Source organism: Salmo trutta, unplaced genomic scaffold, assembly GCF_901001165.1.
Source record: "Salmo trutta unplaced genomic scaffold, fSalTru1.1, whole genome shotgun sequence".
NCBI classification, from domain to species: domain Eukaryota; kingdom Metazoa; phylum Chordata; class Actinopteri; order Salmoniformes; family Salmonidae; genus Salmo; species Salmo trutta.
The window spans coordinates 59956-76694 of NW_021822754.1; the positions used below are offsets into that span (position 1 = coordinate 59956).

General features: G+C 36.8%; 1 protein-coding gene across 1 annotated transcript in view; it reads right to left on the minus strand.

Moving 5' to 3' along the window:
• LOC115184185 (phosphatidylinositol 4-kinase type 2-beta) overlaps positions 1–16739 on the minus strand; it is a 37713-nt gene that overhangs the window by 4850 nt on the left and 16124 nt on the right. The window contains exons 8-10 of the mRNA XM_029745208.1: positions 2016–2085; positions 1800–1933; positions 1154–1213 (exon numbers count right to left, since the gene is read on the minus strand). Coding sequence (XP_029601068.1) covers positions 1154–1213; positions 1800–1933; positions 2016–2085 — 264 coding nt within the window. The remainder of the gene's footprint in view (positions 1–1153; positions 1214–1799; positions 1934–2015; positions 2086–16739) is intronic.

Sequence of the window (16739 nt, forward strand, 5' to 3'; positions counted from 1 at the left end):
AAGGCCCTTTCCTGTTTCAGCATGACAATGCCCCCCAGTGCACAAAGCGAAGTCCATACAGAAACGGTTTGTTGAGATCGGTGTGGAAGAACTTGACTGGCCTGCACAGAGCCCTGACCCTCAACTGCATCGAACACCTTTGGGATGAATTGGAATGAGGACTGCGAGCCAGGACCATTCGCCCAACCTCACTAATGCTGTTGTGGCTGAAAGGAAGCAAGTCCCCACAGCAATGTTCCAACATCTAGTGGAACTCCTTCCCAGAAGAGCGGAGGCTGTTATAGCAGCAACTCCATATTAATGTCCATGATTTAGTAATGAGATGTTTGACGAGCAGGTGTTATTCTGTTATTCCATGTACATATAGACAGTGTCTCGATCAGCACCCTAGTCCTTATACAGTGCACTACTTTAGACCAGAGTAGTGCACTATATAGGGAATATGGTGCCATAGGGTTCTGGTCTAAAGTAGTGCACTATATAGGGAATAGGGTTCCATAGGGCTCTGGTCTAAAGTAGTGCACTATATAGGGAATAGGGTGCCATAGGGCTCTGGTCTAAAGTAGTGCACTATATAGGGAATATGGTGCCATAGGGTTCTGGTCTAAAGTAGTGCACTATATAGGGAATAGGGTGCCATAGGGCTCTGGTCTAAAGTAGTGCACTATATAGGGAATAGGGTGCCATAGGGCTCTGGTCTAAAGTAGTGCACTATATAGGGAATAGGGTGCCATAGGGCTCTGGTCTAAAGTAGTGCACTATATAGGGAATAGGGTGCCATAGGGCTCTGGTCTAAAGTAGTGCACTATAGGGAATAGGGTGCCATAGGGCTCTGGTCTAAAGTAGTGCACTATATAGGGAATAGGGTGCCATAGGGCTCTGGTCTAAAGTAGTGCACTATATAGGGGATAGGGTGCCATAGGGCTCTGGTCTAAAGTAGTTCACTATATAGGGAATAGGGTGCCATAGGGCTCTGGTCTAAAGTAGTGCACTATATAGGGAATAGGGTGCCATAGGGCTCTGGTCTAAAGTAGTGCACTATATAGGGAATAGGGTGCCATAGGGCTCTGGTCTAAAGTAGTGCACTATATAGGGAACAGGGTGCCCTTAGGGATGTATCCACAATGTCAAAGGTAAACAGGAAGAAACTCACCTGTCCTCTCATGACTGACATCTGCTTTTCAAACATGGTCTTGTCAAAACCTTTATCTGCCTGAAACACAAACAGAGAGAGACAGAGAGAGAGACAGCGAGGGGGAGACAGAAAGAGACAGAGAGAGACAGCGAGGGGGAGACAGAAGGAGCAAAACAGAGCGAGACAGAAACAGCGAGGGGGAGACAAAGGGAGAGACAGAGAGAGCGAGAGACAGAGAGAGCGAGAGACAGAGAGAGCGAGAGACAGAGAGAGCGAGAGACAGAGAGAGCGAGAGACAGAGAGTGAGACAGAGTGCGAGAGACAGAGAGAGCGAGAGACAGAGAGAGCGAGAGACAGAGAGAGCGAGAGACAGAGAGTGCGAGAGACAGAGAGACAGAGAGAGTTAGTTTCTGTTGACCACATAGCTAATACTTGTCGTTTGGGTTTGAAATGTCACATGGTAATGTTGGTTGGTGTCAGTGTACCACACAGACATTCTTTGACCTCTCACCTCAACCTCTGAAGAGAGGGAGTGAGAGAGAGAGACAGATCTCTCTCTCTGTCCTATCTATCTATCTATCTATCTATCTATCGAGAGAGACACAGAAAGACACAGAAAGACACAAAGACACAGAAAGAGAAAGAAATAGCAGTGGATATCTACCATAAACATTTCGTAGAGGTCTTCACAGAGGTCCTGAACGAAGTTCATGTCTGACAGACGGGACAGCACCAGCTCTCTGGTCTCCTGGGAGAAGGGTACTTTAGCCTGGGGCAGACACGCCCAATGGAACGGGTCTATAGGGGACAGGAGAGGACCAGTAAGGGTGTGTGTGTGTGTGTGTGTGTGTGTGTGTGTGTGTGTGTAACAGTAACTTACAGGCTCTCCACTCGTCAGGGTGTTTGAAGGGGAAGGCCAGGCCGTTGTCTATAGCTGCTATCTGGATGGCCTGATAGAGAGATACAACATGTATTGATTAGCTACACATTGTTCTGTATTGATTGTTGTCTATAGCCTGCTCTCTACTCTGTTCTGTCTGGTCCTGATAGAGAGATACAACATGTATTGATTAGCTACACATTGTTCTGTATTGATTGATGGTTGTCTATAGCCTGCTCTCTACTCTGTTCTGTCTGGTCCTGATAGAGAGATACAACATGTATTGATTAGCTACACATTGTTCTGTATTGATTGTTGTCTATAGCCTGCTCTCTACTCTGTTCTGTCTGGTCCTGATAGAGAGATACAACATGTATTGATTAGCTACACATTGTTCTGTATTGATGGTTGTCTATAGCCTGCTCTCTACTCTGTTCTGTCTGGTCCTGATAGAGAGATACAACATGTATTGATTAGCTACACATTGTTCTGTATTGATGGTTGTCTATAGCCTGCTCTCTACTCTGCTCTGTCTGGTCCTGATAGAGAGATACAACATGTATTGATTAGCTACACACTGTTTAATATTGATATAATTACATAAAACACTCAAAATGGTCGACTGTCAAGGAAATTATAGAAAAATGTATATACACAAAATCACTTTTTTTTCAAAATGATTCATCACTCTGAAAGGACAACTGTTATACATGATAAACTGGGTCTGGTCCAACACTTTGTTAACACATGGAGCAAAACCAACGCCACCGAAACACAGATGAGACATTTTAGTTTCAGGGCCGTGAAGTCCTGGGAACTCCCTTGGCAGAATGGTCCCAAAACACCGAATAGTCGTTTAAAGAGATTCATTCATTAAAATGTCTTGGATAACTAGAGTGGAACTAAGAGATTATTTATATACGTTCTGTTGTATTAAATACGGGGGGTAACTAGTAATACGTTCTGTTGTATTAAATATGGGGGGTAACTAGTAATACATTCTGTTGTATTAAATATGGGGGGTAACTAGTAATACATTCTGTTGTATTAAATATGGGGGGTTACTAGTAATACGTTCTGTTGTATTAAATATGGGGGGTTACTAGTAATATGTTCTGTTGTATTAAATATGGGGGGGTAACTAGTAATACGTTCTGTTGTATTAAATATGGGGGGTAACTAGTAATACGTTCTGTTGTATTAAATATGGGGGGTAACTAGTAATACGTTCTGTTGTATTAAATATGGGGGGTAACTAGTAATATGGGGGGTAACTAGTAATACGTTCTGTTGTATTAAATATGGGGGGTAACTAGTAATATGGGGGGTAACTAGTAATATGTTCTGTTGTATTAAATATGGGGGGTAACTAGTAATACGTTCTGTTGTATTAAATATGGAGGGTAACTAGTAATACGTTCTGTTGTATTAAATATGGGGGGTAACTAGTAATACGTTCTGTTGTATTAAATTGGGGGGTAACTAGTAATACGTTCTGTTGTATTAAATATGGGGGGGTAACTAGTAATATGGGGGGTAACTAGTAATACGTTCTGTTGTATTATATATGGGGGGTTACTAGTAATATGGGGGGTAACTAGTAATACGTTCTGTTGTATTAAATATGGGGGGTAACTAGTAATACGTTCTGTTGTATTAAATATGGGGGGTAACTAGTAATACGTTCTGTTGTATTAAATATGGGGGGGTTACTAGTAATATGGGGGGGTTACTAGTAATACGTTCTGTTGTATTAAATATGGGGGGTAACTAGTAATACGTTCTGTTGTATTAAATATGGGGGGTTACTAGTAATACGTTCTGTTGTATTAAATATGGGGGGTTACTAGTAATACGTTCTGTGTAATTAAATATGGGGGGTTACTAGTAATATGTTCTGTTGTATTAAATATGGGGGGTAAACTAGTAATACGTTCTGTTGTATTAAATATGGGGGGTAACTAGTAATATGTTCTGTTGTATAAAATATGGGGGGTAACTAGTAATACGTTCTGTTGTATTAATATGGGGGTAACTAGTAATATGGGGGGTAACTAGTAATACATTCTGTTGTATTAAATATGGGGGTAACTAGTAATATGGGGGGTAACTAGTAATACATTCTGTTGTATTAAATATGGGGGGTAACTAGTAATACGTTCTGTTGTATTAAATATGGGGGGTAACTAGTAATATGGGGGGTAACTAGTAATATGTTCTGTTGTATTAAATATGGGGGGTAACTAGTAATATGGGGGGTAACTAGTAATACGTTCTGTTGTATTAAATATGGGGGGTAACTAGTAATATGGGGGGTAACTAGTAATACGTTCTGTTGTATTAAATATGGGGGGGTAACTAGTAATACATTCTGTTGTATTAAATATGGGGGGTAACTAGTAATACGTTCTGTTGTATTAAATATGGGGGGGTAACTAGTAATACGTTCTGTTGTATTAATATGGGGGGTAACTAGTAATATGTTCTGTTGTATTAAATATGGGGGGTAACTAGTAATATGGGGGGGTAACTAGTAATACATTCTGTTGTATTAAATATGGGGGGTAACTAGTAATATGTTCTGTTGTATTAAATATGGGGGGTAACTAGTAATATGGGGGGTAACTAGTAATACGTTCTGTTGTATTAAATATGGGGGGGTAACTAGTAATACGTTCTGTTGTATTAAATATGGGGGGGTAACTAGTAATATGTTCTGTTGTATTAAATATGGGGGTAACTAGTAATATGGGGGGTAACTAGTAATACGTTCTGTTGTATTAAATATGGGGGGTAACTAGTAATACGTTCTGTTGTATTAAATATGGGGGGTAACTAGTAATACATTCTGTTGTATTAAATATGGGGGGTTAACTAGTAATATGGGGGGTAACTAGTAATACGTTCTGTTGTATTAATATGGGGGGGTAACTAGTAATATGGGGGGTAACTAGTAATAAGTTCTGTTGTATTAAATATGGGGGGTTACTAGTAATATGGGGGGTTACTAGTAATACGTTCTGTTGTATTAAATATGGGGGGTAACTAGTAATACGTTCTGTTGTATTAAATATGGGGGGTTACTAGTAATACGTTCTGTTGTATTAAATATGGGGGGTTACTAGTAATATGTTCTGTTGTATTAAATATGGGGGGGTAACTAGTAATACGTTCTGTTGTATTAAATATGGGGGGTAACTAGTAATATGTTCTGTTGTATTAAATATGGGGGGTAACTAGTAATACGTTCTGTTGTATTAAATATGGGGGGTAACTAGTAATATGGGGGGTAACTAGTAATACATTCTGTTGTATTAAATATGGGGGGGTAACTAGTAATATGGGGGGGTAACTAGTAATACATTCTGTTGTATTAAATATGGGGGGTAACTAGTAATACGTTCTGTTGTATTAAATATGGGGGGTAACTAGTAATATGGGGGGTAACTAGTAATATGTTCTGTTGTATTAAATATGGGGGTAACTAGTATATGTTCTGTTGTATTAATATGGGGGGGTAACTAGTAATATGGGGGGTAACTAGTAATACGTTCTGTGGTATTAAATATGGGGGTGAACTAGTAATATGGGGGGGTAACTAGTAATACGTTCTGTTGTATTAAATATGGGGGGTAACTAGTAATACATTCTGTGTATTAAATATGGGGGTAACTAGTAATACGTTCTGTTGTATTAAATATGGGGGGTAACTAGTAATACATTCTGTTGTATTAAATATGGGGGAGTAACTAGTAATATGTTCTGTTGTATTAATATGGGGGGTAACTAGTAATATGGGGGGTAACTAGTAATACATTCTGTTGTATTAAATATGGGGTGTAACTAGTAATACGTTCTGTTGTATGAAATATGGGGGGGTAACTAGTAATATGGGGGGTAACTAGTAAGACGTTCTGTTGTATTAAATATGGGGGGTAACTAGTAATACGTTCTGTTGTATTAAATATGGGGGGTAACTAGTAATATGTTCTGTTGATTAAATATGGGGGGTAACTATAATAGTGGGGGTAACTAGTAATACGGTCTGTTGTATTAAATATGGGGGGTAACTAGTACTACGTTCTGTTGTATAAATATGGGGGGTAACTAGTAATACATTCTGTTGTATTAAATATGGGGGGTAACTAGTAATATGGGGGGGTAACTAGTAATACATTCTGTTGTATTAAATATGGGGGGTAACTAGTAATATGTTCTGTTTGTATTAAATATGGGGGGGTAACTAGTAATATGGGGGGTAACTAGTAATACGTTCTGTTGTATTAAATATGGGGGGTTACTAGTAATACGTTCTGTTGTATTAAATATGGGGGGTTACTAGTAATACGTTCTGTTGTTATTAAATAGGGGGGGGTACTAGTAATATGGGGGGTAACTAGTAATATGGGGGGTAACTATAATATGGGGGGTAACTAGTAATACGTTCTGTTGTATTAATATGGGGGGTAAGTAGTAATATGGGGGGTAACTAGTAATATGGGGGGTAACTAGTAATACGTTCTGTTGTATTAAATATGGGGGGTAACTAGTAATATGGGGGGTAACTAGTAATACATTCTGTTGTATTAAATATGGGGGGTTAACTAGTAATATGGGGGTAACTAGTTAATACATTCTGTTGTATTAAATATGGGGGGTAACTGTAATATGGGGGGTAACTAGTAATACATTCTGTTGTATTAAATATGGGGGTAACTAGTAATATGGGGGGTAACTAGCAATACGTTCTGTTGTATTAAATATGGGGGGTAACTAGTATACTTTCTGTTTGTATTAAATATGGGGGGTTAACTAGTATACATTCTGTTGTATTAAATATGGGGGGGAACTAGTAATAGGGGGGTAACTAGTAATACATTCTGTTGTATTAAATATGGGGGGTAACTAGTAATATATGGGGGGTAACTAGTAATATGTTCTGTTGTATTAAATATGGGGGGGTAACTAGTAATACGTTCTGTTGTAATTAAATATGGGGGGTAACTAGTAATACATTCTGTTGTATTAAATATGGGGGGTAACTAGTAATACATTCTGTTGTATTAATATGGGGGGTTACTAGTAATACGTTCTGTTGGTATTAAATATGGGGGTTACTAGTATATGTTCTGTTGTATTAAATATGGGGGGGTAACTAGTAATACTTCTGTTGTATTAAATATGGGGGGTAACTAGTAATACGTTCTGGTGTAAATTAAATATGGGGGTAACTAGTAATACGTTCTGGTGTATTAAATATGGGGGGTAACTAGTAATATGGGGGGTAACTAGTAATACGTTCTGTTGTATTAAATATGGGGGGAAACTAGTAAGATTGGGGTACTAGTAATATGTTCTGTTGTATTAAATATGGGGGTAACTAGTAATACGTTCTGTTGTATTAAATATGGGGGGTAACTAGTATACGTTCTGTTGTATTAAATATGGGGGGTAACTAGTAATACGTTCTGTTGTATTAAATATGGGGGTAACTAGTAATACGTTCTGTTGTATTAAATATGGGGGGGTAACTAGTAATGGGGGGTAACTAGTAATACGTTCTGTTGTATTATATATGGGGGGTTACTAGTAATATGGGGGGTAACTAGTAATACGTTCTGTTGTATTAAATATGGGGGGTAACTAGTAATACGTTCTGTTGTATTAATATGGGGGGTAACTAGTAATACGTTCTGTTGTATTAAATATGGGGGGTTACTAGTAATATGGGGGGTTACTAGTAATACGTTCTGTTGTAAAATTATGGGGGGTAACTAGTAATACGTCTGTTGTATAAATATGGGGGGTTACTAGTAATACGTTCTGTTGTATTAATATGGGGGGTTACTAGTAATACGTTCTGTTGTATTAAATATGGGGGTTACTAGTATATGTTCTGTTGTATTAAATATGGGGGTAACTAGTATACGTTCTGTTGTATTAATATGGGGGGTAACTAGTAATATGTTCTGTTGTATAAAATATGGGGGTACTAGTAATACGTTCTGTTGTATTAATATGGGGTAACTAGTAATATGGGGGTAACTAGTATACATTCTGTTGTATTAAATATGGGGGGTAACTAGTAATATGGGGGGTAACTAGTAATACATTCTGTTGTATTAATATGGGGGGTAACTAGTAATACGTTTCTGTTGTATTAAATATGGGGGGTACTAGTAATATGGGGGTAACTAGTAATGTTTCTGTTGTATTAAATATGGGGGGTAACTAGTAATATGGGGGGTAACTAGTAAACGTTCTGTGTGTATTAAATATGGGGGGTACTAGTAATGGGGGGTAACTAGTAATACGTTCTGTTGTATTAAATATGGGGGGTAACTAGTAATACGTTTCTGTTGTATTAAATATGGGGGGTTACGTAATACGTTCTGTTGTATTAAATGGGGGGTTACTAGGAATATGTTCTGTTGTATTAAATTGGGGGGTAACTAGTAATACGTTCTGTTGTATTAAATATGGGGGGTAACTATAATATGTTCTGTTCTATTAAATATGGGGGGTAACTAGTAATACGTTCTGTTGTATTAAATATGGGGGGTAACTAGTAATATGGGGGGTAACTAGTAATACATTCTGTTGTATTAAATATGGGGGGTAACTAGTAATAGGGGGGTAACTAGTAATACATTCTGTTGTATTAAATATGGGGGGTAACTAGTAATACGTTCTGTTGTATTAAATATGGGGGGTAACTAGTAATATGGGGGTAACTAGTAATATGTTCTGTTGTATTAAATATGGGGGGTAACTAGTAATGTTCTGTTGTATTAAATATGGGGGGTAACTAGTAATATGGGGTAACTATAATACGTTCTGTTGTATTAAATATGGGGGGTAACTAGTAAATGGGGGGGTAACTAGTAATACGTTCTGTTGTATTAAATATGGGGGGTAACTAGTAATACATTCTGTTGTATTAATATGGGGGGTAACTAGTAATACGTTCTGTTGTATTAAATATGGGGGGTAACTAGTAATACATTCTGTTGTATTAAATATGGGGGGTAACTAGTAATATGTTCTGTTGTATTAAATATGGGGTGGTAAACTAGTAATATGGGGGGTAACTAGTAATACTTCTGTTGTATTAATATGGGGGGTAATAGTAATACGTTCTGTTGTATTAAATATTGGGGGGTAACTAGTAATAGGGGGGTAACTAGTAATACGTTCTGTTGTATTAAATATGGGGGGGTAACTAGTAATACGTTCTGTTGTATTAAATATGGGGGGTAACTAGTAATATGTTCTGTTGTATAAAATATGGGGGGTAACTAGTAATACGTTCTGTTGTATTAAATATGGGGGGTAACTAGTAATACGTTCTGTTGTATTAAATATGGGGGGTAACTAGTAATACATTCTGTTGTATTAAATATGGGGGGTAACTAGTAATATGGGGGGTAACTAGTAATACATTCTGTTGTATTAAATATGGGGGGTAACTAGTAATATGTTCTGTTGTATTAAATATGGGGGGGGTAACTAGTAATATGGGGGGTAACTAGTAATACGTTCTGTTGTATTAAATATGGGGGGGTTACTAGTAATACGTTCTGTTGTATTAAATATGGGGGGTTACTAGTAATACGTTCTGTTGTATTAAATATGGGGGGTAACTAGTAATATGGGGGGTAACTAGTAAGATGGGGGGTAACTAGTAATATGGGGGGTAACTAGTAATACGTTCTGTTGTATTAAATATGGGGGGTAAGTAGTAATATGGGGGGTAACTAGTAATATGGGGGGTAACTAGTAATACGTTCTGTTGTATGTAAATAGGTGGTGGGGTAACTAGTAATTTGGGGGTAACTAGTAATACATTCTGTTGTATTAAATATGGGGGGTAACTAGTAATACGTTCTGTTGTATTAAATATGGGGGGTAACTAGTAATACGTTCTGTTGTATTAAATATGGGGGGGTAACTAGTAATATGGGGGGTAACTAGTAATACGTTCTGTTGTATTATATATGGGGGGGTTACTAGTAATATGGGGGGTAACTAGTAATACGTTCTGTTGTAGTAAATATGGGGGGTAACTAGTAATATGGGGGGTAACTAGTAATATGTTCTGTTGTATTAAATATGGGGGGTAACTAGTAATACGTTCTGTTGTATTAAATATGGGGGGTAACTAGTAATACGTTCTGTTGTATTAAATATGGGGGTAACTAGTAATACGTTCTGTTGTATTAAATATGGGGGGGTAACTAGTAATACGTTCTGTTGTATTAAATATGGGGGGGTAACTAGTCATATGGGGGGTAACTAGTAATACGTTCTGTTGTATTATATATGGGGGGGTTACTAGTAATAATGGGGGGGTAACTAGTAATACGTTCTGTTGTATTAAATATGGGGGGTAACTAGTAATACGTTCTGTTGTATTAAATATGGGGGGTAGCTAGTAATACGTTCTGTTGTATTAAATATGGGGGGTTACTAGTAATATGGGGGGTTACTAGTAATACGTTCTGTTGTATTAAATATGGGGGGTAACTAGTAATACGTTCTGTTGTATTAAATATGGGGGGGGTTACTAGTAATACGTTCTGTTGTATTAAATATGGGGGGTTACTAGTAATACGTTCTGTTGTATTAAATATGGGGGGTTACTAGTAATATGTTCTGTTGTATTAAATATGGGGGGTAACTAGTAATACGTTCTGTTGTATGAAATATGGGGGGTAACTAGTAATATGTTCTGTTGTATAAAATATGGGGGGTAACTAGTAATACGTTCTGTTGTATTAAATATGGGGGTAACTAGTAATATGGGGGGTAACTAGTAATACATTCTGTTGTATTAAATATGGGGGGTAACTAGTAATATGGGGGGTAACTAGTAATACATTCTGTTGTATTAAATATGGGGGGTAACTAGTAATACGTTCTGTTGTATTAAATATGGGGGTAACTAGTAATATGGGGGGGTAAACTCGTAATATGTTTCTGTTGTATTAAATATGGGGGGTAACTAGTAATATGGGGGGTAACTAGTAATACGTTTCTGTGTTATTAATATGGGGGGTAACTAGTAATATGGTGGGGTAACTAGTAATACTTTCTGTTGTATTAACTATGGGGGGTAATAGTACTACGTTCTGGTTGTATTAAATTATGGGGGGTTACTAGTAATACGTTCGTTGTATTAAATATGGGGGGTTACTAGTAATATGTTCTGTTGTATTAAATATGGGGGTAACTAGTAATACGTTCTGTTGTATTAAATATGGGGGGTAACTAGTAATATGTTCTGTTCTATTAAATATGGGGGGGTAACTAGTAATACGTTCTGTTGTATTAAATATGGGGGGTAACTAGTAATATGGGGGGGGTAACTAGTAATACATTCTGTTGTATTAAATATGGGGGGTAACTAGTAATATGGGGGGTAACTAGTAATACATTCTGTTGTATTAAATATGGGGGGGTAACTAGTAATACGTTCTGTTGTATTAAATATGGGGGGTAACTAGTAATATGGGGGGTAACTAGTAATATGTTCTGTTGTATTAAATATGGGGGGTAACTAGTAATATGTTCTGTTGTATTAAATATGGGGGGGTAACTAGTAATATGGGGGGTAACTAGTAATACGTTCTGTTGTATTAAATATGGGGGGTAACTAGTAATATGGGGGGTAACTAGTAATACGTTCTGTTGTATTAAATATGGGGGGTAACTAGTAATACATTCTGTTGTATTAAATATGGGGGGTAACTAGTAATACGTTCTGTTGTATTAAATATGGGGGGTAACTAGTAATACATTCTGTTGTATTAAATATGGGGGGTAACTAGTAATATGTTCTGTTGTATTAAATATGGGGGGGGGTAACTAGTAATATGGGGGGTAACTAGTAATACATTCTGTTGTATTAAATATGGGGGGTAACTAGTAATACGTTCTGTTGTATTAATATGGGGGGTAACTAGTAATATGGGGGGTAACTAGTAATACGTTCTGTTGTATTAAATATGGGGGGGTAACTAGTAATACGTTCTGTTGTATTAAATATGGGGGGTAACTAGTAATATGTTCTGTTGTATTAAATATGGGGGGTAACTAGTAATATGGGGGGTAACTAGTAATACGTTCTGTTGTATTAAATATGGGGGGTAACTAGTAATACGTTCTGTTGTATTAAATATGGGGGGTAACTAGTAATACATTCTGTTGTATTAAATATGGGGGGTAACTAGTAATATGGGGGGTAACTAGTAATACATTCTGTTGTATTAAATATGGGGGGTAACTAGTAATATGTTCTGTTGTATTAAATATGGGGGGTTAACTAGTAATAGGGGGGGTTAACGAGTAATACGTTCTGTTGTATTAAATATGGGGTGTTACTAGTAATACGTTCTGTTGTATTAAATATGGGGGGGTTACTAGTAATACGTTCTGTTGTATTAAATATGGGGGGTAACTAGTAATATGGGGGGTAACTAGTAATATGGGGGGTAACTAGTAATATGGGGGGTAACTAGTAATACGTTCTGTTGTATTAAATATGGGGGGTAAGTAGTAATATGGGGGGTAACTAGTAATATGGGGGGTAACTAGTAATACGTTCTGTTGTATTAAATATGGGGGGTAACTAGTAATATGGGGGGTAACTAGTAATACATTCTGTTGTATTAAATATGGGGGGTAACTAGTAATATGGGGGTAACTAGTAATACATTCTGTTGTATTAAATATGGGGGGTAACTAGTAATATGGGGGGTAACTAGTAATACATTCTGTTGTATTAAATATGGGGGGTAACTAGTAATATGGGGGGTAACTAGCAATACGTTCTGTTGTATTAAATATGGGGGGTAACTAGTAATATGGGGGGGTAACTAGTAATACATTCTGTTGTATTAAATATGGGGGGTAACTAGTAATATGGGGGTAACTAGTAATACATTCTGTTGTATTAAATATGGGGGGTAACTAGTAATATGGGGGTAACTAGTATACATTCTGTTGTATTAATATGGGGTGGTAACTAGTATATGGGGGGTAACTAGCAACGTTCTGTTGTATTAAATATGGGGGGTAACTAGTAATACGTTCTGTTGTATTAAATATGGGGGTAACTAGTAATACTTCTGTTGTATTAAATATGGGGGTAACTAGTAATATGGGGGGTAACTAGTAATACATTCTGTTGTATTAAATATGGGGGGTAACTAGTAATATGTTCTGTTGTATTAAATATGGGTAACTAGTATATGGGGGTAACTAGTAATATGTTCTGTTGTATTAATATGGGGGGTACTAGTAATACGTTCTGTTGTATTAAATATGGGGGGTAACTAGTAATACATTCTGTTGTATTAATATGGGGTAACTAGTAATACATTCTGTTGTATTAAATATGGGGGTTACTAGAATACGTTCTGTTGTATTAAATAGGGGGGGTACTAGTAATATGTTTGTTGTATTAAATATGGGGGGTAACTAGTAATACGTTCTGTTGTATTAAATATGGGGGGTAACTAGTAATACGTTCTGTTGTTAAATATGGGGGGTAACTAGTAATACATTCTGTTGTATTAAATATGGGGGGTAACTAGTAATATGGGGGGTAACTAGTAATACGTTCTGTTGTATTAAATATGGGGGGGTAACTAGTAATATGGGGGGTAACTAGTAATACATTCTGTTGTATTAAATATGGGGGGTAACTAGTAATATGGGGGGTAACTAGCAATACGTTCTGTTGTATTAAATATGGGGGGTAACTAGTAATACGTTCTGTTGTATTAAATATGGGGGGTGGTAACTAGTAATCTTCTGTTGTATTAAATATGGGGGGTAACTAGTAATATGGGGGGTAACTAGTAATACATTCTGTTGTATTAAATATGGGGGGTAACTAGAATATGTTCTGTTGTATTAAATAGGGGGGTAACTAGTAATATGGGGGGTAACTAGTAATATGTTCTGTGTATTAAATATGGGGGTAACTAGTAATACGTTCTGTTGTATTAAATATGGGGGGTTAACTAGTAATTGCGTTCTGTTGTATTAAATATGGGGGGTAACTAGTTAATACATTCTGTTGTATTAAATAGGGGGGGGTAACTAGTAATACATTCTGTTGTATTAAATATGGGGGGTAACTAGTAATACGTTCTGTTGTATTAAATATGGGGGGTAACTAGTAATAGTGGGTGGGTACTAGTAATAACGTTCTTTGTATTAATATGGGGGGAAAACTAGTAATACGTTCTGTTGTATTAAATATGGGGGGTAACTAGTAATATGGGGGGGTAACTAGTAATACGTTCTGTTGTATTAAATATGGGGAGTAACTAGTAATATGGGGGGTAACTAGTAATACGTTCTGTTGTATTAAATATGGGGGGTAACTAGTAATAGGGGGGGTAACTAGTAATATGGGGGGGGTACTAGTAATACGTTTCTGTTGTATTAAATATGGGGGGTTACTAGTAATCTGTTCTGTTGTATTAAATATGGGGGGTAACTAGTAATATGTTCTGTTGTATTAAATATGGGGGGGGTAACTAGTAATATGGGGGGTAACTAGTAATACGTTCTGTTGTATTAAATATGGGGGGTAACTAGTAATATGGGGGGGTAACTAGTAATATGGGGGGTAACTAGTAATATGTTCTGTTGTATTAAATATGGGGGGTTACTAGTAATATGGGGGGTAACTAGTAATACATTCTGTTGTATTAAATATGGGGGGTAACTAGTAATACGTTCTGTTGTATTAAATATGGGGGGTAACTAGTAATACATTCTGTTGTATTAAATATGGGGGGTAACTAGTAATACGTTCTGTTGTATTAAATATGGGGGGGTAACTAGTAATATGGGGGTAACTAGTAATACATTCTGTTGTATTAAATATGGGGGGTAACTAGTAATACGTTCTGTTGTATTAAACTATGGGGGTAACTAGTAATACGTTCTGTTGTATTAAATATGGGGGGGTTACTAGTAATACGTTCTGTTGTATTAAATATGGGGGGGTTACTAGTAATATGTTCTGTTGTATTAAATATGGGGGGTAACTAGTAATACGTTCTGTTGTATTAAATATGGGGGGTAACTAGTAATACGTTCTGTTGTATTAAATATGGGGGGTAACTAGTAATACGTTCTGTTGTATTAAATATGGGGGGTAACTAGTAATATGGGGGGTTACTAGTAATACGTTCTGTTGTATTAAATATGGGGGGTAACTAGTAATATGTTCTGTTGTATTAAATATGGGGGGTAACTAGTAATACATTCTGTTGTATTAAATATGGGGGGTAACTAGTAATACATTCTGTTGTATTAAATATGGGGGGTAACTAGTAATACATTCTGTTGTATTAAATATGGGGGGTAACTAGTAATACATTCTGTTGTATTAAATATGGGGGGTAACTAGTAATACGTTCTGTTGTATTAAATATGGGGGGTAACTAGTAATATGGGGGGTAACTAGTAATATGGGGGGTAACTAGTAATACATTCTGTTGTATTAAATATGGGGGGTAACTAGTAATACGTTCTGTTGTATTAAATATGGGGGGTAACTAGTAATACATTCTGTTGTATTAAATATGGGGGGTAACTAGTAATACGTTCTGTTGTATTAAATATGGGGGGTAACTAGTAATATGGGGGGTAACTAGTAATACGTTCTGTTGTATTAAATATGGGGGGTAACTAGTAATATGTTCTGTTGTATTAAATATGGGGGGTAACTAGTAATATGGGGGGTAACTAGTAATACATTCTGTTGTATTAAATAGGGGGGGTAACTAGTAATACATTCTGTTGTATTAAATATGGGGGGTAACTAGTAATATGTTCTGTTGTATTAAATATGGGGGGTAACTAGTAATATGGGGGGTAACTAGTAATATGTTCTGTTGTATTAAATATGGGGGGTAACTAGTAATACGTTCTGTTGTATTAAATATGGGGGGTAACTAGTAATATGTTCTGTTGTATTAAATATGGGGGGTAACTAGTAATATGTTCTGTTGTATTAAATATGGGGGGGTAACTAGTAATACGTTCTGTTGTATTAAATATGGGGGGTAACTAGTAATATGTATCAAAGCAGGGACCGAGAGACTGAAAAACAGCTTCTATCTCAAGGCCATCAGTCTGTTAAACAGCCATCACCAACATTGAGTGGCTGCTGCCAACATACAGACTCAACTCAAGCCACTTTCATAATAAAAAAATGTAATAAATGTATCACTAGTCACTTTAAACAAGGCCACTTTATATAATGTTTACATACCCTACATTACTAATCTCATATGTATATACTGTACTCTGTACCATCTACTGCATCTTGCCTATGCCGTTCGGCCATCACTCATTCATATATTTATATGTACATATTCTTATTCATTCCTTTACACTTGTGTGTACAAGGTAGTTGTTATGAAATTGTTAGGTAACTAGTCCTCTGAGACAGTCTTACATCATACTGAATGTTAACTAGTCCTCTGAGACAGTCTTACATCATACTGAATGTTAACTAGTCCTCTGAGACAGTCTTACATCATACTGAATGTTAACTAGTCCTCTGAGACAGTCTTACATCATACTGAATGTTAACTAGTCCTCTGAGACAGTCTTACATCATACTGAATGTTAACTAGTCCTCTGAGACAGTCTTACATCATACTGAATGTTAACTAGTCCTCAGAGACAGTCTTA